General features: G+C 38.3%; 2 protein-coding genes across 2 annotated transcripts; both read left to right on the top strand.

Annotated features, from left to right (window-relative positions):
* The first annotated feature begins 6,908 nt into the window (after positions 1–6,908).
* Positions 6,909–7,847, top strand: LOC121477607 (olfactory receptor 4F6-like). The gene has a single exon (XM_041732062.1). The coding sequence runs from the start codon at positions 6,909–6,911 to the stop codon at positions 7,845–7,847; it is 939 nt and encodes a 312-aa protein (XP_041587996.1).
* An 8,361-nt stretch (positions 7,848–16,208) lies between these two features.
* LOC121477601 (olfactory receptor 4F4-like) lies at positions 16,209–20,495 on the top strand. The gene is given in 3 exon segments (XM_041732056.1): positions 16,209–16,217; positions 19,621–20,179; positions 20,182–20,495. Coding segments are annotated over 3 exon segments (882 nt in total).
* The last annotated feature ends 7,243 nt before the right edge of the window (positions 20,496–27,738 follow it).

Here is a 27,738-nt window from a genome sequence, read left to right as displayed (position 1 = left end):
TAACCTGTTCCTCTTTTTTAGCATCTTGTCATTTCAAGAATGCTATATATATGGAATCATAGAGTAACTTTTGAAAATTGGCTTTTTTTCTCTCAGCATAATTCCCTTGGAGATTCTTTCCACCTGTTGAAGGACAACTAGGTTGTTTCTCAGTTTGGGCCTATCATGAAAAAAGTGGCTATAAACATTTGAGCACATGTTTTTGCATGAACATGTGTTTTCATTTCTCTGTAATAAATACCTAGGAGTAAAATTACTGGATCATATTTGCAGGTTCTGTTTTTATAAGAAACTACCAGATTGTTTCCCAGAATGGCTGTAGCATTTTACCCTCCTACCAGCTTTATAGGACTGACCCAATTTCACTGTATTTTCACCAGCACATGGTTTTGTCATTATTTAAATTAAAAATTAGCTATTCAGGGATCCCTGGGTGGCGCAGCGGTTTGGCGCCTGCCTTTGACCCAGGGCGCGATCCTGAAAAACCCGGGATCGAATCCCACGTCAGGCTCCCGGTGCATGGAGCCTGTTTCTCCCTCTGCCTGTGTCTCTGCCTCTCTCTCTCTCTCTCTGTGACTATCATAAATAAATAAAAATTAAAAAAAATTAGCTATTCTGAGATGTAAAGATATCTATCTATTCAGAGATGTAAAGATATCTCTGATTGTGGCTTTACTTTCCATTTCACTTATAGCTAACGATGTTGAACATCTTTTTCTGTGCTTATTTGTTATCTGTGCATCTTCAGGGAAAAAAAATGTCTCCTCATGCCTTTTGTCCAATTTCTAATTGGATTGTTTGAAATGCTGTGTTTGGGGAATTCTTTATATATTCTGAATACTATTCTTTTGTCAGATACATGCTTTGTAAAACATTCTCCCTCTCTGTAATTTGTCTCTTAATCTTCTAAACAAGGTTTTTCCTAAAGTTTTTAATTTTGATTAAGTCCAATTCCTCATCTCAGTGTTGATATCTACTATTTTTCCATTTAGTTTGAAATCTTTCCAGTTCTGACTATGACAAATGATTTGTTTTCTTGCAATTAGGATGCCTGAATGTAATGTTAGGAAGATTCCGAATCTTATTTAAATCTTCTGTTTTAACTGGCTTTTTTAAAAATATTTTTTTAATTCATGAGAGACACACAGAGAGAGGCAGAGACACAGGCAGAGAGAGAAGCAGACTCCATGCAGGGAGCCCGATGTGGGACTTGATTCCAGATTCCGGGATCATGTCCTGAGCCAAAGGCAGATGCTCAACCGCTGAGCCACCCAGGCACCCCTTAACTGGCTTTTTGTGAGACCTCTCTAGCAGGAGAAAGAGGAGCACAGCCTACTAGTGAAGGTAGAATCCAGGGGTGCACTTGTTACAGCTAGGTAGGAGTGGGAGTTCCAGGTCCCCACGCAGTCCCCATTGACCCTGCCGTGGGGGTGGCCTCACTACCACTGGGCAATAGTGGAAGTCTCAGTTCTCTATCAGAACATTCTCAGACACAAAACAGCAGGGAGGGGAGGAGCACCTCAATACGCTGGATAGGAATGGAAGTCCAGGCTCTCATATGGTCTCCAATAATACCATGGAGGCAGTTAGGGGGCCTTCTTGCAAGTTGACAGGGATAAAAGTCCCAGCTTCTTGCCAAGCCTTCTTTGATACAAGCCTGCTGAGGGGAAGAGAGAGGCTGCCTTATTACAGCCCCTGTGAGGGCAGCAGCCTAGATGCCCACTGGGTCTTTGCTGGTGTAGGTAAAAGTGGGGCCATAGCTTGTTCTGTGCTCTTTGGCTGGAGTAGAGCAGTTATTGTCTAAATCTTTCCCATCTTTCTAGGTTGCCCTTCTCCTGGACCCTGGCTTAGTGAGTACAGGCTTTTATTGGGACTTTAAAAAAAAAACTCTGTCCAAAACATTATATGGCCTCATTCATTTGGTGAATATAAAAATTAATGAAAGGGAATAAAGGGAAAAGAGAGAGAATGAGTGAAAATATCAGTCAGGGTGACAAAACATGAGAGACACCTATCTCTGGGAAAGGAACAAGGGGTAGTGGAAATGGAGGTGGGCAGGGGGTTGGGGTGACTGGGTAATGGGCACTGAGGGGGACACTTGGCAGGATGAGCACTGGGTGTTATGCTATATGTTGGCAAATTGAACTCCAATAAAAAATAAATAAATAAATAAATAAATAAACAAACAAACAAACAAACAAAAATAAAAAACTATGTCCAACACCATTTCCTGGTTATCTCCTTCAGCAACAAGGGAGGGTGTGGTGGGGAGGGGAGGGCTTGCCTTGGAGAGCAGAAACAGCTGCTTTCCAGCTATTCACTGTAGTCCATTGTCTCTTGTTCATTAGGCCTTTAACTGGTGGTCTACTTTTGGCACTTCCTCCTGGGAGCTGGGGGACTGTGTCTGCTCACTGTCACCATCATTCTCTGTGCTGGCAGCCAGCAGTGTCTGCATCTAGTACTCCAGCACATAGCTGTCTGTGCATGAAGCACTCCAGCTGCTCCAACTCCTGGAAGGCCAGAGCTGATGCTACAGAGTAATTCCTCATCCATCCGGTCAGTGACCTAGGTCAAGCTCCAGGTTCCTGTTTTAGCTGCTGGATGCCCCAGAGAGCCACTTTCTGCCCCAAGGTCCCTCCCTGCTGTCCTGTGGGCTTCCTTTTTACAAATGATTAGTCAAAGGATTAAAGTACCTGATCTTTTCTTTGTCTTTTCTCAATTAACTTTCTAACTTCAGCCAGTTTAAATCTTGAGCCAATTTCAGCTGGGACAGTCTATAAATCAGTGGTCTCGGTCCTCTCTGATACTTCGAGGACTCATGAACTCTACATTAACAACCCCTGTTCCTGTTAGCTCAGCAACCCTCTCTGCTGCCAAGCAAACCCAGAATCCATGCCCCAGGGGATCGCTGTCCAATCACAGTGCTCTGTGCCTTGCTGGAGAACTCCCTGGGGCTTTATTTCTGACTAGATTCTCCCTCATTCATCTTATGCTATTCTGCATGGCATCCACTTGGCCACTTAGAACACACACATCAGGACAGGAGTACACTGACATGACAGGATGATTTACAGGCCTGTGGAGTGTTCACTGCATTGCAGGAGTCAGTACCACGGGGAATCAACAAGAGCAATTTTCCTCTAATCCGAGAGTAGTTGTGATTCTTCTAAGCAACTGAACTGTTTTTACAAACACTCAAAATAACTCCCTATATTTTTCCTCTTTTGTGTTTGTATGTTTTCCACTGATCTCTTAAGAAATTGATCCAATAATGTACAAATTTTACTTTTATTCAGTTAACTCAGAAAAAATAAAGTTAAAAGCATTTAAGAAGGGATGCCTGGGTGGCTCAGTGGTTGAGCATCTGTCTTCGGCTCAGGGCATGACCCTGGAGTCCCGCACTGGGCTCCCTGCATGGAGGCTGCTGCTCCCTCTGCCTCTGTCTCTGCCTCTCTCTGTGTGTCCCTCATGATTAAATAAATAAAATATTTTTAAAAGCATTCAAGAAGACTTTATCTTCAACACTCCAAAGTTTGGGACTGCAGGTAAACCTACAAAGGTAAACACTGGCTATAATTGATAACAGAAAAGTGATCCATTTATTCCCCTACTGTCAGTTGTAAGAATTATCTTTACATATCGGAGCTTTTACACCTATCTCTTCAAGTTTGGTACTACAAGTGAAGATATCTGTCCATTTAGGTTATGTTTTCGCACCCTCATCCCATCATCTCAGTACTTTCAAACAATTCATCCCAAATATCATGTAACCTATATAGGGATATTTTTACACAAACCAATATATTGCCTCAAAATCTTCCCTCTTCCTCTCGGTTTCATTACCAGGCAATTTCTCTTTCACTATTTCTCTCATGGGAAAACCAATGTGATTCAAGGATTTAGTCCCCCAAGAGGAACAAATAATGGGCTCAGTATTGGCCTTCTCTGAGACAACAGTAGGTCACTCTCCTGTGTGCCTAATTAACTTATTTCCCATTTTGAAGAATATTATATATAGCTTTGTCTTTGAAGGAAGATTATATACAGAAATTAAGACTAAGCTCTCTGAACTACTATTTTTCCAAAAATGTAAATCCTGTGGCTGAACAGGCAGGTAGGAAAACTGCTTTTTAATTATAAAACTACAAGGGATGCAACCAGTCATGGTTGCATCCCTTGCTCTATCCCCCCCTAACACTGCTTCAGTGTTTGCTCTTCTGTAAAATATCTGCATCAGAAATTTTCTCCTTTTGAAAATATTTTTATCCTTTTATTGTACACCATCACTCTCTACTCTCAAATTGCAATCACTGAATTGCATTGTCTTATCAAATCGATTCCACACACACACACACACATCTTTTGATATGTTTAATTTATCTCCTTGATGTGAAAAATTTTCAAGATTCATGTGCTTCTGATTTTTGTGCTCTCCAACTCATTTTAAAAATTTTCCCCTGCTGTATAAAAAAGAGACATTTGGCCTTAATTATTTCTACCTTATTTGAGAATCAAATTTTGTTTTAAACCAGAGGGAGGAAATCTCAATCCTCCACCTCCAGGATTCTGGTGTGATTCCCTCCCCTTCAGTATTAATTTCCTCTGCATTAGAAGGAACCAGCCAATGCCTAGTCGGAGAGGCTGTGCTCAGAGTCAAAGAGCTTCTGGTCCTGTGCCAGGGGATGGTAGAGGGGAACTGGTGGTTATAAATTCTGAGATGGAAGTAAGCGTTCAAGGACTGACTAGTTTGTGTGAAGAAACAGGAAAGCGGGTTAGGAAGAGCAATTTCCAATGGTGATAAATGTCTTTCAGGAAGGAAGGCCAATTTTATTTTAAATGAATAAAAACTCATGGTTGAATAGGATACTTTCAGTTAGGTTAGAGTGATCCTTTGAAATATAAATAATTCTAGCTTTTTTCATGACTCTATTAAGAAGTATAAAGAATTACTGAGGAAGACCACTGGACTAGAAGTTAGGCTGACTTCTAGTTCTGGATCTGTGAACATACTGCTGTGAACACACTGGCTAGCCATTTACCCTCATGGGGTTGGCTCTCTACACATACAAGGAAGTAACTGAACAAGATTCTCTCAAAGTTCTTTCCCACTTCTATACAAATCTATAATTCTGATATCCTTTTTGTTCAATATGTATCTACATTTCCTGTTTAATGATGGGTCTTCCTAGACCCTGAATAACTGAAAAAGTTTACATCTCCAAGAGGAAGGATACCAAACCGTATGGGAAGTTGGCCTCTGAGGAACTCTTGAGAGCTTCACAAAGTCATCAGAGTTTTCTAAAAAGGCAGAGAAACCCAGTGCATGGTCTTTTTCTCCCAGCAAACTCTCTCTGGTCATAAGGATTTCCTCATCAATGATACATGCTAATTCCAGACATCTGGAAGAAAGGGGGTAGAAATTTCTTCACTCAGTTAAATACTCATTTTTTAATGTATCTATAACTGGATTATACCAGTAAATGCAAGCTTGAGGAGAAGGTATTATTAAATCAATTTCTCTTTATATTTGTGAGGGACACTGTTTTGCTTCTTCTATGAACAATTTAATACCTGCTTCTGTTCCTAGGAAACACACTCATGACATATTCCTGGGCTCTCCCTATGTGCCAGCCACTGTTTTAGGTAGGCAATACAGCCTTATATAAACCAGAAAGGATCCCTATGCCATAAACTCTAATTTTACATTTATGAAAAGCTACAAATACCAGAATGAAGGTAAGAAAAATAATGCCTGGATGCTGAACAGATGTTTGTGATCAGTAACTTACTAATTTTTTTTTAGAGGTGATTCACCTGTCAGTTTATCAGTTCACTAATGCATGATGTTCAACTAACCACTCTGTTCTACCAATCCCACTGCCACAGCCAATGATTCACATTTTAAAGTCTTAACTTGTCTTCAACTCATTATTTTCCCTACAGCTTTATTATTATTTTCTATCCTTCCAGTCAAAATATACCCAAAGCAGTGAATGAAAACCCAGGTAAAGTTCATACCCAGGTGTTTATAATATATCAATGTGTGTTCATTTAAACCATTACAGGAAATCTAAGCAAAGATATGCTCTATAAATGCCCTTTTTGCCCCTAGGGAGCTTCTTATTTTTTATTTTATTTTTTTATTGAAGTTGGATTTGCCAACATATAGTATAACACCCAGTGCTCATCCCATCAAGTTCTCTCCTCAGTGCCCACCAATGCCCTTTTTGATCATAATTTTATCCTTCCTATTTGACTTTTAGGAATTTATTTCTTCTTCTCACCACCCTTTTATTTTCTTACACTTCTTCCCATCTATCTTTATTCTTTCCCTTTATTTATGTGTTATTTCCTGCCTGTCCTTTATACATGCTACTAACCCTGACTGCACCACATTGAATACACTCAGTTCCACATTTTGCACTGATTGTTCATATTATAATAAAGTTCATAAATATATTATGTTATGCGCTATAAATGGAAGTTTAGAGTCTTTAAGGTAACAGGTTCATGTACTGTCGAAATTTCCTGTTTACAAAAATTATCACTCAAACTCCAAGACAAACACCATTCAGCAGTAGTAACTTAACAGAAACACAAAAACACAGACTTTTATACATCCTTTTCTAGTTTTCTACTTTCTTACGTTGCCTGCTTACTCCAAGTACATGAATAAATAAGAGCGATTTAAAGCAACAGACTGCCTCTAAGTGCAGCTTTGGTCATACTACCAAACTTATATCCCGGGGTCCCATTAATTTGTAAATAATTTACTATCAATTAAATACAAGATCTGTCAATAGCTAGTATTAAATTATCAACATTCAAGACATTTTTTTAGTACCTTAACATTGATTCCCTTTCTCATTTCTTTCAGATCACTTCAGAGTCTTCTCTTCCTTGATTCAATGGACCAAGTAAATGGCTCTTTGGTAACTGAATTTGTGTTACTGGGACTTGCACAATCCTTAGGAATGCAGATTTTCCTTTTTGTTTTTTTCTCTTTATTCTATGTTGGAATTATCTTAGGAAACCTCTTCATTATGTTAACAGTGATTTTTGATTCTCACTTACACTCCCCAATGTATATCCTGCTGGCCAACCTATCACTCATTGACGTGGGCCTTTCATCCACCACAGTTCCTAGAATGATCTCTGATCTTTTCAGTGGTTGTAAAATCATTTCCTTCCACAACTGCATGATACAAATGTTCTTTATTCATGTTATGGGAGGAGTTGAGATGGTGTTGCTCATAGCCATGGCATTTGACAGGTACACAGCGATCTGCAAGCCTCTCCACTATCTCACTACCATGAATACCAAAACGTGCATGCTTTTGGTAGTGGCTGCTTGGATCATTGGGGTGATTCATGCTCTATCTCAGTTTGTTTTTGTCATAAATTTACCTTTTTGTGGCCCTAATAATGTAGGGAGCTTTTATTGTGATTTTCCTAGGGTTATTAAACTTGCATGCATGGACACATACAGACTAGAATTTGTGGTCACTGCCAACAGTGGCTTCATATCTATGGGCACATTCTTTTTCTTAATTGTATCATACATCTTTATTCTGGCCACTGTTAGACAGCATTCTTCAAAAGACTTGTCCAAAGCATTTGTCACTCTGTCAGCTCACATCACTGTGTTGGTTTTGTTTTTCACTCCATGCATGTTTCTCTATGTGTGGCCTTTCCCTACCAAGTCACTGGATAAATTTTTTGCCATTGTGGATTTTGTTATCACTCCTGTATTAAATCCTGCCATCTATACTCTAAGGAACAGAGATATGAAGGTGGCAATGGGAAGGCTGAGTCGACAAGTTGTAAGTTCTAGAGACATACCATAACAGATTTTATTGGTAAGAGCACAAGATGAATGTTGTGGACCTTCAGGACCCTAGTGATCACCATGAACACTATGGATTATGTACAATTTCATTATTGCCTTTAAAAAACTGAGATATCTATGTAAAAAAAGGGTATTAAATCAAAGAACTATACTTTCAAATAGGGTTGCTGTAATAATCTGTTAAGTATGAAAAATAAAGTGTCATACATTCCTACCTAACCTATAAAACTAAGTTGCAATTATCATCAATGACCACATTCAATTTTCATGTAATTGTTTTATATCTCTATATAAATATATACATGTACATACGATTGAGCTTTATCAGTATCTTCATACTGATCATAAGCATCACTGGAAATCAATTAATATTTCTTATAGAAATTATATGAATCCAATGGATAAAACATGAGTTTATACAAACCTAATTATACTTAAAGTTAGATAAATAGGAAGGCAACACCATGTTATAATTCTTAAGAATTGTTTTCAGTCTTTGGTTGTCAATATATTTTGTACAATATTACTTTAGAAAGATTCTAGCATTTTGCATTATGCAAAATTTGTCTGTGTTCTATTTTTTTCAACAGCAAATTTCTGTTGTCCTTGCAGTCTTCTTCAAAGCATTTCTTGATTCACCCTAAAGAGTATCTACAATTATAAAAGTATTTTAAGGATCTTATTACCTAAAGAAAGGTACTCAGCTCAGATCTCAACTTATTTAATGTACCTGTTCTTAAGCCAGGGTGCTTAGGATAAAGAAGATGATTGACATCTTTACTTTTCCAAATAAAACTTGGAAAGTCTGATGGATCAAGGAGCACAACTGAGAAATCACTTGGATATATTCCTGTGACTGATATAAGAAATGTAAATTGTAGTGACTAAACTCTGTTGAAACTGCTGCATTGTAATTAAAGCTGTTCAATAAAATGGCAAATAATGAATGAGACTTTCTTATTATTGGTCAAGGTATTTTTCCCTATATTTTATCCAAAATTAGTCATAAGTGCTATAAGCTCTCCTCTTTTTATAATATCAAAGCATTATTATTTATTGTCTTCTTAATCCATCTGGATTTTAATTTCAGAACTTTATCTTATTGGTTTTACTATGATTCTTTTAAAAAGTCACCTTTAACAGGGGAGGGCCCCTGGGTAGCGCAGTCAATCAAGTGTCCATCTTATGCTCAGGTCATGATCCCAGGATGCTGGAATTGAGCCCCATGTCAGGCTCCCCACTCAGTGAGGAACCTGCTTCTTTCTCTGCCCTTTCCTCTGCTTGTGCTTTCTCTCTCTCTCTCTCTCTCTCTCTCTCTCTCTCTCTCTCTCTCTCTTCTCTCTCTCTCTCAAATAAATAAATAAGATTTTTTAAAGTCACCTTTAACAGAGAAAGACAAATACCATATAATTTCACTGATAGGTGGAATCTCAAACACAAAACAAGTAGAAAACAAATAGATTCTTAAAAAGAATGGTGGTTGCCACAAGGCAGGTGGTTGGGGGGACAAGAGGGAAAAAAGGGGATTCAGAGGTACATCCAGTAATAAAATAAATAAGTCACAGAGATGAGAAGTACAGCTAGGGAATAAAGTCAATAACATTTTTTTTTACTTCGTTTTTTTTTAAATTAATTTTTATTGGTGTTCAATTTACCAACATACAGAAAAACACCCAGTGCTCATCCCATCAAGTGTCCACCTCAGTGCCCGTCACCCATTCCCCTCCAACACCCGCCCTCCTCCCCTTCCACCACCCCTAGTTCGTTTCCCCGAGTTAGGAGTCTTTATGTTCTGTCTCCCTTCCTGATATTTCCCACATTTCTTTTCCCTTCCTTTATATTCCCTTTCACTATTATTCATATTCCCCAAATGAATGAGAACATACACTGTTTGTCATTCTCCGATTGACTTATTTCACTCAGCATAATACCCTCCAGTTCCATCCACGTTGAAGCAAATGGTGGGTATTTGTCGTTTCTAATTGCTGAGTAATACTCCATTGTATACATAAACCACATCTTCTTTATCCATTCATCTTTCGATGGACACCGAGGCTCCTTCCACAGTTTGGCTATTGTGGCCATTGCTGCTAGAAACATCGGGGTGCAGGTGTCCCGACGTTTCATTGCATCTGAATCTTTGGGGTAAATCCCCAACAGTGCAATTGCTGGGTCGTAGGGCAGGTCTATTTTTAACTCTTTGAGGAACCTCCACACAGTTTTCCAGAGTGGCTGCACCAGTTCACATTCCCACCAACAGTGTAAGAGGGTTCCCTTTTCTCCGCATCCTCTCCAACATTTGTTGTTTCCTGCCTTGTTAATTTTCCCCATTCTCACTGGTGTGAGGTGGTATCTCATTGTGGTTTTGATTTGTATTTCCCTGATGGCAAGTGATGCAGAGCATTTTCTCATGTGCTTGTTGGCCATGTCCATGTCTTCCTCTGTGAGATTTCTCTTCATGTCTTTTGCCCATTTCATGATTGGATTGTTTGTTTCTTTGGTGTTGAGTTTAAGAAGTTCTTTATAGATTTTGGAAACTAGCCCTTTATCTGATATGTCATTTGCAAATATCTTCTCCCATTCTGTAGGTTGTCTTTTAGTTTTGTTGACTGTATCCTTTGCTGTGCAAAAGCTTCTTATCTTGATGAAGTCCCAATAGTTCATTTTTGCTTTTGTTTCTTTTGCCTTTGTGGATGTATCTTGCAAGAAGTTACTGTGGCCAAGTTCAAAAAGGGTGTTGCCTTTGTTCTGCTCTATGTTTTTGATGGAATCTTGTCTCACATTTAGATCTCTCATCCATTTTGAGTTTATCTTTGTGTATGGTGAAAGAGAGTGGTCCAGTTTCATTCTTCTGCATGTGGATGTTCAATTTTCCCAGCACCATTTATTGAAGAGACTGTCTTTCTTCCAATGGATAGTCTTTCCTCCTTTATCGAATATTAGATGACCATACATTTCAGGGTCCACTTCTGGGTTCTCTATTCTGTTCCATTGATCTATGTGTCTGTTTTTGTGCCAGTACCACACTGTCTTGGTGACCGCAGATTTGTAGTACAACCTGAAATCTGGCATTGTGATGCCCCCAGCTATGGTTTTCTTTTTTAAAATTCCCCTGGCTATTCGGGGTCTTTTCTGATTCCACACAAATCTTAAAATAATTTGTTCTAACTCTCTGAAGAAAGTCCATGGTATTTTGATAGGGATTGCATTAAACGTATAAATTGCCCTGGGTAACATTGACATTTTCACAATATTAATTCTGCCAATCCATGAGCATGGAATATTTTTCCATCTCTTTGTGTCTTCCTCAATTTCTTTCAGAAGTGTTCTATAGTTTTTAGGGTATAGATCTTTTACCTCTTTGGTTAGGTTTATTCCTAGGTATTTTATGATTTTGGGTGCAATTGTAAATGGGATTGACTCCTTAATTTCTCTTTCTTCAGTCTCATTGTTAGTGTATAGAAATGCCATTGATTTCTGGGCATTGATTTTGTATCCTGCCACGCTACCAAATTGCTGTATGAGTTCTAGCAATCTTGGGGTGGAGGCTTTTAGGTTTTCTATGTAGAGTATCATATCATCGGCGAAGAGGGAGAGTTTGACTTCTTCTTTGCCAATTTGAATGCCTTTAATGTCTTTTTGTTGTCTGATTGCTGAGGCGAGGACTTTCAGAACTATCTTGAACAGCACTGGTGAGAGTGGACATCCCTGTCTTGTTCCTGATCTTAGGGGAAAGGCTCCCAGTGCTTCCCAATTGAGAATGATATTTGCTGTGGGCTTTTCGTAGATGGCTTTTAAGATATCGAGGAAAGTTCTCTCTATCCCAACACTCTGAAGGGTTTTGATCAGGAATAGATGCTGTATTTTGTCAAATGCTTTCTCCGCATCTAATGAGAGTATCATATGGTTCTTGGTTTTTCTCTTGCTGATATGATGAATCACATTGATGGTTTTACGAGTGTTGAACCAGCCTTGTGTCCCGGGGATAAATCCTACTTGGTCATGGTGAATAATTTTCTTAATGTGTTGTTGGATCCGATTGGCTAGTATCTTGTTGAGAATTTTTGCATCCATGTTCATCAGGGATATTGGTCTGTAATTCTCCTTTTTGGTGGGGTCTTTGTCTGGTTTCGGAATTAAGGTGACGCTGGCCTCATAGAACGAATGTGGAAGTACTCCATCTCTTTCTATCTGTCCAAAAGCTTTAGGAGAATAGGTATGATTTCTTCTTTAAACGTTTGATAGAATTCCCCTGGGAAGCCATCTGGCCCTGGACTCTTGTGTCTTGGGAGGTTTTTGATGACTGCTTCAATTTCTTCCCTGGTTATTGGCCTGTTCAGGTTTTCGTTTCTTCCTGCTCCAGTTTTGGTAGTTTGTGGCTTTCCAGGAATGCATCCATTTCTTCTAGATTTCCTAATTTATTGGCGTACAGCTGTTCATAATATGTTTTTAAAATCGTTTGCATTTCCTTGGTGTTGGTAGTGATCTCTCCTTTCTCATTCATGATTTTATTAATTTGAGTCTTCTCTCTCTTCTTTTTAATAAGGTTGGCTAATGGTTTATCTATCTTATTAATTCTTTCAAAGAACCAACTCCTGGTTCTGTTGATCTGTTCCACAGTTCTTTTGGTCTCGATATCATTCAGTTCTGCTCGAATTTTAATTACCTGTCTTCTTCTGCTGGGGGTGGGGTCTATTTGTTGCTTTTTCTCTAGTTCCTTTATGTGTAAGGTGAGCTTTTGAATTTGAGATCTTTCCAGTTTTTGAATGGATGCTTGTATTGCGATGTATTTCCCCCTCAGGACTGCTTTTGCTGCATCCCAAAGATTTTGAACGGTTGTATCTTCATTCTCATTAGTTTCCATGAATCTTTTTAATTCTTCCTTAATTTCCTGGTTGACCTTTTCATCTTTTAGCAGGATGGTCCTTAACCTCCACGTGTTTGTGGTCCTTCCATACTTCTTGTTGTGATTAAGTTCTAATTTCAAGGCATTATGGTCTGAGAATATACAGGGGACTATCCCGATCTTTTGGTATCGGTTCAGACCCGATTTGTGACCCAGTATGTGGTCTATTCTGGAGAAAGTTCCATGTGCACTTGAGAAGAATGTGTATTCAGTTGAGTTTGGATGTAAAGTTCTGTAGATATCTGTGAAATCCATCTGGTCCAGTGTATCATTTAAAGCTCTCGTTTCTTTGGAGATGTTGTGCTTAGAAGACCTATCCAGGGTAGAAAGAGCTAGATTGAAGTCACCAAGTATAAGTGTATTATTATCAAGGTATTTCTTGAGTTTGGTTATTAATTGGTTTAAATATTTGGCAGCTCCCACATTCGGGGCATATATATTGAGGATTGTTAAGTCCTCTTGTTGGATAGATCCTTTGAGTATGAGATAGTGTCCCTCTTCATCTCTCACTATAGTCTTTGGGGTAAATTTTAATTTATCTGATATAAGGATGGCAACCCCTGCTTTCTTTTGAGGACCATTTGAATGGTAAATGGTTCTCCAACCTTTTATTTTCAGGTTGTAGGTGTCCTTCTGTCTAAAATGAGTCTCTTGTAGACAGCAAATAGATGGGTCCTGCTTTTTTATCCAGTCTGAAACCCTGCGCCTTTTGATGGGGTCATTAAGCCCATTCACGTTCAGAGTTACTATTGATAGATATGAGTTTAGTGTCATCATATCTATTCAGTCCTTGTTTTTGTGGATTGTTCCACTGAACTTCTTCTTAAAGGGGAATTATAAGAGTCCCCCTTAAAATTTCTTGCAGAGCTGGTTTGGAGGTTACATATTCTTTCAGTTCCTGCCTGTCTTGGAAGCTCTTTATCTCTCCTTCCATTTTGAATGAAAGCCTTGCTGGGTAAAGTATTCTTGGTTGCATGTTCTTCTCATTTAGGACCCTGAATATATCCTGCCAGCCCTTTCTGGCCTGCCAGGTCTCTGTGGAGAGGTCTGCTGTTACCCTAATATTCCTCCCCATAAAAGTCAGGGAGTTTTTTTCTCTTGCTGCTTTAAGGATCTTCTCTTTATCTTTGGAATTTGCAAGCTTCACTATTAAATGTCGAGGTGTTGAACGGTTTTTGTTGATTTTAGGGGGGGGATCTCTCTATTTCCTGGATCTGAATGCCTGTTTCCCTTCCCAGGTTAGGAAAGTTTTCAGCTAGGATTTGTTCAAATACATATTCTGGCCCTCTGTCCCTTTCGGCGCCCTCAGGAACCCCAATTAAACGTAGGTTTTTCTTCCTCAGGCTGTCATTTATTTCCTTTAATCTATCCTCATGATCTTTTAATTGCTTGTCTCTTTTTTCCTCAGTTTCCCTCTTTGCCATCAACTTGTCTTCTATGTCACTCACTCGTTCTTCCACCTCATTAACCCTCGTCGTTAGGACTTCTAGCTTGAATTGCATCTCATTTAATTGATTTTTAATTTCTGCCTGGATCTAAATTCTGCAGTCATGAAGTTTCTTGAGTCCTTTATGTTTTTTTCTAGAGCCACCAGTAGCTGTAAAATAGTGCTTCTGAATTGGCTTTCTGACATTGAATTGTAATCCATATTTTGTAACTCTGTGGGAGAGTGGGCTGTTTCTGATTCTTTTTTTTGAGGTGAGGTTTTCCTTCTAGTCCTTTTGCTCAGTGCAGAGTGGCCAAAAACAAGTTGTATTGGGAAAAGGAGAAAAAGAGAGAGAAGGAAAGAAAAGAGAAAAAGAAAAAAGAGAAAGAAGAAAAAAAAGGGGAAAAAGAGAAGAAAAAGAAAGAAAAAGAAAGAAAGGAGAAAAAAGAAAAAAAGGGGGGTGGGGGAAGCAATCAGAAATCAAGAAGAAAGAGAGAGGAAAAAAAAGCACAAAACAAAACAAAAAAAAAAAACAAAAACAAAAAAACAAAAACAAAACACAGGGGAGTATCTTCCGATTCTGTATACTTTAAGTCCCTTGCCTTCCCCTGGAACTGGTCCGTCTCCTTGGTCTTCTGGGGGGAGGGGCCTGCTGTGCTGATTCTCAGGTGTTAGCACTTGGGGGAGCTGCTCTGCCCCTGCCTGGTGCAGGGCTCAGTGGGGGTTGTTCACCCCGTGAGGCCCCGGGAGGAAGCCACAGTGGCGGGGGCAGCTCTGGGACCCTGGAGTCAGCTCCCGCAGTAGCTCCGGGGCTCTCTGTCTGCAGGGCCTGGGGGCTCCCGGGCGGGGCCGCTGATCTGCTCAGTTCCAGGCAGGAGTGTCCTCGCTGTCCTGGGCCCTCCCGGCCCCTGCCTGTCCCGGGGGAGGCCGGATCCTGGGCTGTGTCCCGGCGCCCTGTGCTCCGGGGCCTGCGCTGTTGGATTCGCGCTCCCGCCCCGCAGCCCCCTCCGCGGAGCCGCAGCCCGAGCCCCTCCGAGCTGCTCCGGTCCCGCCGAGCGCTGCAGCCCTTAGGGAGCTCGGCGCACTCTCCGGGGCGCAGTTCCTCTGTTACTGTCCCAGGGAGCCCGAGGGCATCCCCGCCCTCCTGGGGATCCTGCTCCAATTCCCGGGAGGCCTTTCCGCGGGGAAGGTTGGTGCAGCTCCTGCTCCTCCGGGACGGGGCTCTCCTGTCCTGGGGACACTCGCCCCGGCCTCAGCCTGGCTCCTCGCGGGGCCCCTCCCCCTTGGAGGCCTTTTGTGTCTTTATTTCTTTTTCCCGTCTTCCTACCTTGATAGAAGCGCGAACTCTTCTCTCTGTAGCATTCCAGCTGGTCTCTCTTTAAATCTCAGGCCGAATTCGTAGATTTTCAGGATGATTGGATGGTTTTCTAGGTAATTTGTTGAGGACAGGTGACTTGGAGACCCTGCTCTTCCGCCGTCTTGCCCCTCCCCCCTCAAGTCAATAACATTTTAATAATGTTCTATGGTGACAGATAGTGACTACACTTAGCATGCTGAGAGCACTAAGTAATGTACAGAATTGTCAAATCAATGTGTTACACACTGAAAACTAATATCACATTGTATGTCAATTATACTTCAATATAAAGAAAATCAAGGGAAAGATAAGGAAATAAAGTTTCATTTGCATAGAAAAAAATCATCTTTAGATTCATGAGGTAGTAGAAATACCTAAGTAAGCAAACAGCTTGAGATGACAGTCCCTAACTCAAGAAGATTCTGTGTGTGTGTCCTTAAGGGAAAACCAGTGACACTATATGACTTAGTCTCAGTACTCAAACTTCAGGCTGGATATTTCCAGATCTCCTCAACTGCCTCTGGTCATTCATAAATGGCTCTTAACCAAGTGGAGGAGGATGATTCAGACAGACTTTATTCTCTTGGAAATTTTTTGCTTCAAGACAAAGTGCAAAATGGAAAATCTGTACTCTTCCTTGCTCTGAAAATTGCCGTAGCATCTTCCAGTTATGAAGGAGGTAGGTGGAGTAATGAGCATGAACTATATTAGCAGAACTAACCAAAGTGTAGCATTTTATTGACAATGAGATGCTTCTTTTAGTAAGAACCCATCTGGCAGAATTCAATTGCATATGCATCTTTAAGAAAAATGGAAGGATCCTGTGAGGTCAGTGCAAATACTTAAAAGTTAGTGTGAATATTAACAAGGATTGCCCCTGTTGTGTTGTTCACCTTAGTATATGCTATGCAAGTGTTCCAAGTGTTGAGTTCTTCTGAATTTTTGAGGCTAATCTTATCTTTCCTTTCTATTTAAAGATTCTTTTTCCCCATATACTTCAGATTCAGTGTTCTTTTACCCACCTTTTCCCCCTCTTTCCTGAAATCCCAATGAAGTCTGTTTTAGGATATTTCTTTCACATAAAGGTGCAAATCATACTCCTAGCATTGTGGAATTTTGTCTTTAAGAGCTTTTGATCCAAAGAGCTCAGGAAAACTAAGGCTTGGAGATTCTAAATGACATGTCAAAATCACACAGTAAATTGTACTAATATTCCCAAATCTCCTGACTTCAATCTCAGTGAAACTTATGAAGACTTTAGGCATTTTTCTTTAAAGAAGCCTAAAAGATATTTAGGACAAACATAACACCCTAAATGTTGAATTTTAAGTTTAATCTAGTGCATAGGGGAAATTTTTCTTATTCCTTTGTAACTGGCTCTTCATGAATGCTCCAGCCAATGTATAAGATTCTGGAGAACTTCTTCAGTAAACTTAATATCTAACTTAGAATCAAAAGAATTTTTCTAAAACCCCTTGAACCACTTTTGAAGAATCAGATATGAGCTTGAAAGGATTACAGCAGTGAAGGATCGCCTGTAACTGAGAATCCCCTATCATCACTCACTCCTCAGTAGCATATACTCAGGAAATGAGATGTCTTAACTAAGTGAACAAGAAATTCCTTTTGCTGAAGTACAGCATATCTGAATTCTGACTTGTTACCATGGTATAAAGTCTTTTCACAGCAAAAGAGAAACCACTGGTCAGCTATCACCCTTGGTATATTTCTTATGGAGATATGAGCATCTAATTCGTCCTCTCAGTGAAATGAGATGGTTGTACATAAGTAAATATTGCATTTCCATTCTAAGTTGCATACTTTGATTCTTAACCATCCTAACCAATCAGTCACATCAGAAATGATCTCACAATAAGAATACCATCCTCTTTTATTGTCAGTGATTACAATGATCGTGTTTACTACTGTGCTAAGCAGAAGGGAACAGAGGGTTTATTTCTTGTTTTACTCTTAGACTTCTCCTTATACTTGAAAATAGAATTGTCAAATTCTTATAGGACTTTGAAAGCAGTAATAAGGAGCATTAGGGATAGGGCTAAGGAATGGGATTTGGAATAATGAAAAGTGTAACTTCCAAGGGTGTTGCAATAACCACAATCAGGCAGTGTTGAAAAAAATAATACCACTCCTCCAAAAAATTTGGTAAGAGTAACCCACTATATTTTCACATGTCCGTAGGACCTATTGATTTCCACAATTACTCAAACCAAAATCATTTACATCATCTATTTTTTAAATCTCCCACATCCTGTTGACAAACATCCTATTATTACTACTTAAAATGGCTATTATGTATAGACTATTCACTATATGTTAGAAAAGTATTACACAATTGCAAATAATTCTTCAATAGTTCTTTGCTTGCTTCATAATAAAACACAAATCCCTTAGCAGGCATTCCAGAATCCTATCTCCTATTAAACCCCATCACACTTCCTCTCACGCAAAGTTTTCATTTTTCTCACTTTTCATTTCATTTCTAAATCACCTTTCTTTAATCCTTTCATTTTCATGCTATTTTATTTATTTTTTCTTCTATTCTTCATCTTTATTATGAGCTAACTCTTTTTCTTCTAAGCATTTCAATATCACTAAATGATAACTACAAATTCTATTCTCTATAAGGCCCCATAACTCTTACATTCTTTTCTAAAATCTTCATTTATTTAAACTTCCCCTAAGGCGGGATCTTTTTTTTATTATTTTTATTTATGATAGTCACACACAGAGAGAGAGAGAGAGAGAGAGAGAGAGAGGCAGAGACACAGGCAGAGGGAGAAGCAGTCTCCATGCACCGGGAGCCCGACGTGGGATTCGATCCCGGGTCTCCAGGATCGCCCCCTGGGCCAAAGGCAGGCGCCAAACCGCTGTGCCACCCAGGGATCCCTAAGGCTGGATCTTTGCATCTGTTTTAACTGTTATGTTTCTATCCAAGCTTTTGAGAAACTATGAAAATTATTTTAGAATTCTGTCCCTCACTCAGGCCCCATAGATAATGGGGATTTTGAGAATTTTTGATCCAGAGCATTCATTCTAAATATGGGAAAACAGAAATTTTGATCCAGAGCATTCATTCTAAATATGGGAAAACAGGGAAAACAGGGAGCTTAAATTCAATCATCATGCCATAATTGTTATTTCTAGAATATAAGTAAAATTTTTAAATGATTATTGGGGAGCTGGAGTTTCTCTATGAATCAGAGGTAATAAATCTTACTACTAATAATAATCTAAATCAATTGTACACTAACTATATACAAAAACTGTGCAAAACACTTTACATTTATTACTCCATTTGAAATTCATAACCATAAGAATTGAATATAATTAATATCTACATTTGTAAAAAGGTAAAAATAAGTCCTAAGAGGGTGACTCCAAGTCCACAGGCTACATTCAAAACTTATACGTTACAAATTGCCTCACATAGTAAAACTATGAATGAGGATTGCCTTTGTTTGATAGGGAGGTTTCCAACAACTGTAATATAAAATTATTGTGATGGCTATGAAACCATTAAGAATACTTTTCAGAAGTGCATGTCATAAAACACCTTTGTAAATGTAAATATCATATAACATTGCATTTATTTAAAAGCAAAAATAGTGCCTACAGAATATAGACTGGGAGTTCAAGGGAAAAAAAGTTAAATGTAGGATGGTGGTATAAACTTAATCTGGTGGACAAAGTAGCATGAACAAAGGTACTTTTATTAGGAATAAGCCTAGCATAAGTGGAAATAACTGAGCAGACTTGAGTAACTGGACTATAAAGCATAATCAAAGAACGAGTGTGATATAAAAATGGAGAGCTTAGATTGTGTACAATTTGAAAGCCTTTATGATTTAAAGGCTTTTTCTGTGCTTCATAGCACAGAAAGTCATTATATGAGTGAGCAGAATGACATAAAAGGAGACTAACTGAAATATAATAATTTTGACTTCCTTCTTACTCTATTCTCCAAGGTAACTACACCAGCTGTTTCCTGGAATGAATCAGTAAGTGACATGAATTACTCCATGGTGACTGAGTTCATTTTTCTGAGACTCTCTAATTCTTAGGAATTGCAGATTTTCCCTTTTGTGTTCTTTGTTGTATTCTATGTAGGAATTGTGTGTGGAAACCTTCCTATTGTCATAACCTTGGCCTCTGACTCCTACCTTCACTCCCCCATGTACTTCCTGCTCGCTAACCTCTCAGTCATTGACCTATGTCTGTCCTCAGTCACAGCCCCCATGATGATTGCTGACATTTTTAGTAAACGCAAAGTCATCTCTTTCAAGGGCTGCCTTGCTCAGCTATTTATCCTTTACTTTTTTGGTGGGAGCAAGGTGGTGATCCTTATAGCCATGGCTTTTGACAGATATGTAGCAATCTGTAAACCACCTCACTACACTACAGTTATGTGTGGTAATGTATGTGTTGGCCTTGTGGCTGCCGCATGGGGAACTGGCTTCCTCCATTCAGTCAGCCAGCTGGCCTTTGCAGTGAACTTACCTTTCTGTGGTCCCAATGAGGTTGACAGTTTTTATTGTGACCTCCCTAGGGTTATCAAACTTCCTTGTACAGATATCTATAGGTTGGATATCATGGTCATTGCTAACACTGGTGTGCTCACTGTGTGTTCTTTATTTTCCTAATCATCCCCCATGCTATCATCCTAGTGACCATCCAGCAACACCCTTCAGACAAGTCATCCAAGACACTGTCCACTTTGGCTGCTCACATCACAGTAGTTCTTTTGTTCTTTGGACCATGTATCTTCATTTATGCCTGGCCATTCCCCATGAAGTCATTATATGAATTCCTTGCTGTGTTTTATTATGTGGTCACTCCTGTCTTGAACCCAATTATATACACACTGAGGAACAAGGACATGAAGACTGCACTGAAATGGCTGAGAAAATGGCATGTAAACTCTAGGGTAAAGTCTTAAATCTCTCATAATTGTAAGATAATGACATATGGTAAAGTTGGTGAATTACTTAGGAAACCTCATGAAAATCTTACTTTCTATTTCCATATCCCTTAATAATTATCTAAGAGGTTTCACATACACTGCCTCAATTTATCCTTTGACACTTTTGCATTTTATATTTTTGGATACAAAGTTGATATGTTTTTAAAATATTATTTCACTAATCCTCAGAACAGTGGCATAAATCTGTCAATATCTGTATATTCCTCTGGCTACCTACCTGAGTGGTCCTGAGTGTAACTGATGGAAACACAGAAACTAGCCTGGTTTATAATTTTTTTATGTAGGTGCTTGATTCATTTTCCCTAAAAACCTCAAGGAAGCAACTGCTATGTACCTCACTCTAAAAATTTGCTTAGTGATAATATTTATAAGCTAACTTTTAAGAGGTTTAGAAAAGAAACTCTTCACATTGTTATGGTTCATAGTTCCTCTCCAATCACTATAGCAACCTATAATCCATGAGTTCATTATCAGGAATGACAAGAAGAGTGAGTCTGCCAACCCAAAAGTTGCCTTATAGACACTTGACATCCTGTTGCATACAAGAAGAGCTCATTTGTAGTAAAAGATACTTACAAACTTGGCACAAAGTACATCATTTTGGTCCATCCCTGTTATTTTCCATGGTTAGCTCTTAAGAACACAGACTTTGAAGCCAAAAAGAGAAGGGTGCAACTCTACTTATGCATTACTGATCATGACTGCTCTGTGTTTCCACATGTGCAAAAGGAGGATAAAAATACCTATACATATGGTTATTATGAGGGATAATGAGACAATAGATACAAATCAGAAAAATAACACATTTTGTGGCAAATTATCAAGACACAATAAATATTAAGTATTATTATTATTTTTATATAAAGCCTAATTGTCAATAAACTAAACATTCTCAACCTTTATTTATCCCAACGTACTTGAGAAATAGGATGCACATAAATATTAACCGATACTCATTTGAGGGCATCATAGTTATATATATATTTATTTGTAAGCATGAACTCATGTTCCCACACCCTACCATCCCAGAAAGATGTACCAAAAATTCAAGATAAAAGTTCAGAAAATATACACTTTTTTGAAAGCTTGGCAAATGGGTCTGAAAAATAGCCTCCACTCTCCAAAAAGTATCACTATGTCAGGCTAAAATTGAACATTAAATATTCTAAGTAAACATAGAATGTAGTTTTCCAAAGTAAGGCTTAAATTAATAAATAAAGAGAATCAGATGATAAGAGAACTAAAATTATATTTGCCACAGGAAAAAAAAACCTCCATTAGCAGGTTAAAAACACATAAGAAATTAAGTATATGATAATGGCAGATTCTCAAATCAGTGGAGAAAGGCATGATGGTAGAATAACTGGATAGCAGTACAGGAAATGATATATTGGACCTATTCCTCATGCCATATGCCAGGACAATTTCTAAGTGAATTCAAGCATAAGTCTTTTGATCTTAACTATGCAAATATTAACAGAAAACATGACTTATATCCTCGTTACCCATGAATATGGTATAGAGTGATCACATTAACTATATCAAATTAATGTTTTAAATGCATGATAAAACCATGAGCAAAGTAGAAAAGATAAATGTGATATTTGGAGAAAGCTTTTACAACCCACATCACAAAGAATAATACCTGTAACCATAGAGAACTTCTTAAAAATAGCAGCAAACAAAATAAATGGGCAAAACATGTGAACATACAATTGATATATAAGAAGATATAAATGATGCTTAAATATGTAAAAAAGGATTCAAGTTCTCTCATATTAAGATTATATGCAGAGTAAAATGAAGCTGAAATATCAGTTTCGACCATAAATTTCAGACATGAAACCGGTCTGACTTCAATAGTTAATACAAACTTTTGGTAAAGCTATAACAAAAGGGGCACACAAATGCATTGTTGATAAGAATATAAAATGGTATTATCTCTTCACAATATTTATAAAATTTACCATGCTTCTGGCTTCTGATCCAACAATCCTAATTCTATCCTAACAAAACATTTGCAAAAGTACAAAATAACCAATGCACAAGTTTACTTGTGGCGGCATTGTTTTTAACAGTGAAAGATTGGAAAATACCCAAATGACAATTAGAAACAAATGCATAAATCATACATAATAGAACATTAATGTACTATAAAAATTGCTGAGGAATATCTCCAAATAACTGCTCTGGATGCATCTACAAGGTATATGTTAAGGAAAAAGAGTAAGTTGAAGAAAAATATCTCTAGGTTATGTTAAAATGGGGATACATATATTAGGTTTGTATGTGTATATATATGTATGTAATTTATAAATAAATGTTTTATAAATACTTCTGAAGTATATTTTTAATGCTAAGCCAAAAATTAAAAATGGTTTCTAATGGAGAGAGGAGGAAACAGGGCAAGAGAGGGATACAAGCTAAATTTTTTAGAATATGTCTTATTTTATAATTTTGACATTTTACATATTTAAAAATGAAATTAAATCAAAAGAAAAATCACCTAAGTCATAAAATGAATCTCAAAAACTTTCAAGATTAGCACCTTAACAAAATCTGTTCTCTGACCACAATGCAATTAAATTAGAAAGCAACAACCATAAGATATTTAGAAAAGCCCTAGTATATTAAAATTAAACATCTTATTTGTGAACACTTTCAAGGAAGAACTTACAAGGGAAACTGAAAGTATTTTAAATTGAACTATAATAAAATTATGTCAAAATTTGTGTGCAACTAAGGTAACTTTGAAATTTATTACTTTAACACTGATTTTTTTTAAGTTTTAGAATAAATTACATAAGTTTCTCACTTAAAATGTTAGGAAAAAACAAGTAAATTAAATACAAATAAGCAGAAGAATAGAAGTATTACACAAAAGAGAAGAAATAAATTATTGATAGAAAACAACATAGTAATAGTATATTACTATGTAATATACTAGTAAATTTATGTATTTACAACATAGTAAATTTATGTATTAGGTTCTCCAGAAAACAGAACCAACCATAGGTTGTGTGTGTGTGTGTGTGTGTGTGTGTGTGTTAATTTTAAAGATCTGGTTCACACAGTTGTGGAGACCTCCAAATGCAAGAACTGGCACACTGGAGACCCAGGGAAGAGTTGATGTTGCAACTTCTGTCCAAAGGCAGAAAAGCCAGCCCATATTATAGGGAGCAGTCAAATTTACTGGAAGTCTACTGATTTCAATGTTTCTCTCATCTAAAAAGTACCTTCACAGCAACGTCTAGACTAGTAGTTTGACCAAATATCTGGGTTAAAGTGCCAGTGCCAAATATCTGGGTTCAACTGCATGTTGATGCATAAAATCAACCATCACAATTAACTGAGCCAAAAATTGAATTCTGAGTTATAGTTAGAAAGAATATACCTAATTTTCATATCATAGACCATTAACACACATGCACATGCACACACACACACACACACCATTAAATCATTTGTTTTGGTTGGAACTTAATTTTGCTATTTCTATATGCCTATTTTTTTTCATATTAACTAAAAATTGTGAATAGTGAACTGCATTGGTTCTAAGTTCCATTATCTTCCACTGAAGAGTAGTGATTCTCTTCCTAGCATGCAGTTAATGTGGCTGGACTATGTTTGAAATTCTGCTTTCCTCATATGACTAAACACTTTGATCCTGTGAGCTGTGACTTTTCACTAATAATCTCAAAGTTAACTCCACTTATGTGCAGTATAGGGAAGAGCCAAAAATTTGGGTGAAGTTCATGATCAAAATTTTGGACAATCATTACCAAAACCCCTCCTTTTTTCACCTCTCATCTTTCAGCCGCTCACTCTGCAAAGTCCCAAACATCATCCTCTGATTTTGTAAACTTTGAGAAAACAATTTTCTCCTTAATTTTCAGTGACTTTATGCTGCATGAATAAAGTATTTCCTCAGGTAAAAAGCTATATAAATTTTTCTTGGGATCCCTGGGTGGCGCAGTGGTTTGGCGCCTGCCTTTGGCCCAGGGCGCGATCCTGGAGACCCGGGATCGAATCCCACGTCAGGCTCCCGGTTCATGGAGCCTGCTTCTCCCTCTGCCTGTGTCTCTGCCTCTCTCTCTCTCTCTCTCTCTCTCTGTGTGTGTGACTATCATAAATAAATAAATAAAAATTTAAAAATAAATAAATAAATAAATAAATTTTTCTTTTCAAGGGATGGCTTCTACTCAATTTCTGCCTGCCTTGAGTCACTTGCCAATGTCTTCATATAGTTGCTTTCCATATTCTGCCCAAACCTTATAGTTCATATCTATGACAATTTTCATTTAATATAAGCTAGTCTTCCAAAACTTAAGTTAAATTCCCTCCAGATATAGATTTTGAGACATACTATACTGGCTAAGTATGAATATTACAATAAATCACTTAACAAATATAAACTTTTCTTAAGATAGTTGAAGTCAGACTCCTTTCCCTGTATTATACATAAAAATTAATTCCCAGTGGATAATAGACATAAGTATAAGAACTAACAGTATACAACACTGAGAAAAATGTAGAAATAAATCTTTATGATGTTGGATTAGGCAAGGACTTTTAGATGTGACACAGAAAGTAAAAACTACCAAAAAATAAAATAAAACTAGACCTTCATCAAAATGAAATACCTTTTTGCTTCAAAGGTTACCATCAAAAAAGTCCTAAGACATAGAATGGAAGTAAATTAGCTAACTATGTACGATGAGGGCATTTCTTAAAAAAAGATATGAAATTTCCAATAAATAAATTAAAAGATGTTAGATATTATTAACCACTAGAGAAATGCAAATCAAAACCCCATTAGGACATGATTTCACATATACCCTATGAAGGCTCTAATCAAAAAGACAAATTATAACAAGTGTTGAAAAGGATGAGGAAAAAATGAAACCTTTATATGTAAGTGGGACTATAAAATGCATGTGATTTAGAAAAGTTTGTCAGTTTCTCAGAATGTTAAACATAGTGTTACCATATGACCCAATAATTCCATGTTTAGGTATATGTCCAGAGAAATTAAAACATATGTCCATACAAAAACCTATAACAATAGAACTTATTATAAAGCTATGAAAGACAGTACAATATAATAAAAAAAAATGTGACCATTAAAATAGAATGGTGATCCCTGAAATGGGACTTATGCATAAATGAAACTATGACAAAGTTCCAAATGGCATTATGAGATAAAAAATAACTATTCAATAAATAGAGATTGAAAAACAGGATTCTAAGAAAGCAGAATAGAAGTACCCTAAGCTCATGTTGTCCTACACACACAAAGGCAACAGCTACATCTCTTGCAACTAACTCTAAAAACAACCTGAAGACTGGATAACAACAGATCTTCCACAGTCAGTCACAGGGAGAGGACCACACTGAAAAATTTAGGCAGGAGGGCACCTGGGTGGCACAGTTGGTTAAGCATCTGATTCTTGGTCATGAAATGAGGTCATGATTTCAGGGCCCTGGGATTGAACCCCATGTCAGGCTCCATGGTCAGCATGGAGTCTGTTTGAGATTCTCACCCTCTCTCTCTGCCACTCCCCCCATGCTATCTCCCTCTCTTTCTCTTTCTCTCTCTCTCTCTCTCTCTCTCCCTTCCCGAAATAAATATTTTTTTTAATGTTAGGTAGGATAGAGATAAAGCTGGGAAACAAACTTCCAATGCAATGAAGAACAAATGGGAAGAACACCACAAACCAAAGGGAAATCAGACCTCATGTTGGGCATCCCCAAGTCTGGAGGCCTATAGTGGGAAGACAAGTTCTCAGAATGTTCAGGCTTTGAATTTTAGCTGAATTTAACTCTGGGAGCTTTACATATCAATGGGGATTAACTTCAGGAGAGCTAGTGGGCTATAAAAAAATTATGTCTTCAGCCTTAAAGAGCCAGCATGCTAAATAACTTGGCCTAAGACATAGTAAAGAAGCAGTAGCTTGAAAAGCACTTGTGGTATGTATAAAGGAAACTTTTTTATTATTTTTTTATTGGAGTTCAATTTGCCAACATATAGCATAACACCCAGTGATCATCCTGCCAAGTGCCCCCCTCAGTGCCCATCACCCAGTCACCCCAAAACCCCCACCCACTTCCCCTTCCACTACCCCTTGTTCATTTCTCAGAGTTAAGTGTCATGTTTTGTCACCCTCACTGATATTTTCACTCATTTTCACTCCTTTCCCTTTATGTATAAAGGAAACTATTGACTAAACAGAATGTATGCCAGAGGGGCAGGGATCTGAGGGAGATTTCTCTAAGAACAAAAGTGCTGGTGGGCCACATTTTTCTTGCCATCTCCCAGACTAGATAGCAAGATACTTGTGGAAGCCACATCTGACACTCTCCACTTATCTTGATAGCACCATGTGTCCTACCCTAGTGTCTCCCTGTATATCTTCCCTAACCCACAAGCCCACCTCAATAGGCATCCCTTCAAAATTAACTCCTGTCCCACCACACTCACAGGCAGTCCCAGCTGGAACCAGCATCACCCTAAGGTGACTTCTACCCTGGGAAAGAAGAGAGATAACCATGCACAAAAATGTGCCTACAGTTTCTGAAGCCAAGCCTAGCCAAGCCTATATGACTACATAAGGAGAAAACCCACCCTTCAGTGTGCCTGAAACTATGGCAGAGAGGTTAATTGCAGACAGCTAGGCTGAGTGCCACCCCACATATAAGCAAGCCCAAACAGTGCAGCCAGGTCTCTCAACAGTGTAGGGAGCAAACCCTACTCAGTGCATCCATAGCAGGGTAAATGTGTCATTGCAACCAAGTGGGCTGAAAGTCAACCCCTCCCTCCAGCATGCCTACAGGAAGCTCATCCACAACAGGAAGGTACATGCAGCCCCAAAAGGAACCCAACTGGAGTGCCTTCTGGTTCTGGTGAAAAGGAGGGATTATACTATAGGATACCATAAAACCCTTTCTATTCAAGACTACTAATTTCAAGGGGATCCCTGGGTGGCACAGCGGTTTGGCGCCTGCCTTTGGCCCAGGGCGCGATCCTGGAGACCCGGGATCGAATCCCACATCGGGCTCCCAGTGCATGGAGCCTGCTTCTCCCTCTGCCTATGTCTCTGCCTCTCTCTCTCTCTCTCTCTCTGTGACTATCATAAGTAAATAAAAATTTTAAAAAATTAAAAAAAAAGACTACTAATTTCAAAACCAGAAGATGTAG

This window comes from Vulpes lagopus, chromosome 2, assembly GCF_018345385.1.
Source record: "Vulpes lagopus strain Blue_001 chromosome 2, ASM1834538v1, whole genome shotgun sequence".
Classification (NCBI taxonomy): Eukaryota; Metazoa; Chordata; class Mammalia; order Carnivora; family Canidae; genus Vulpes; species Vulpes lagopus.
This window is presented reverse-complemented; position numbering and strand designations above follow the sequence as displayed.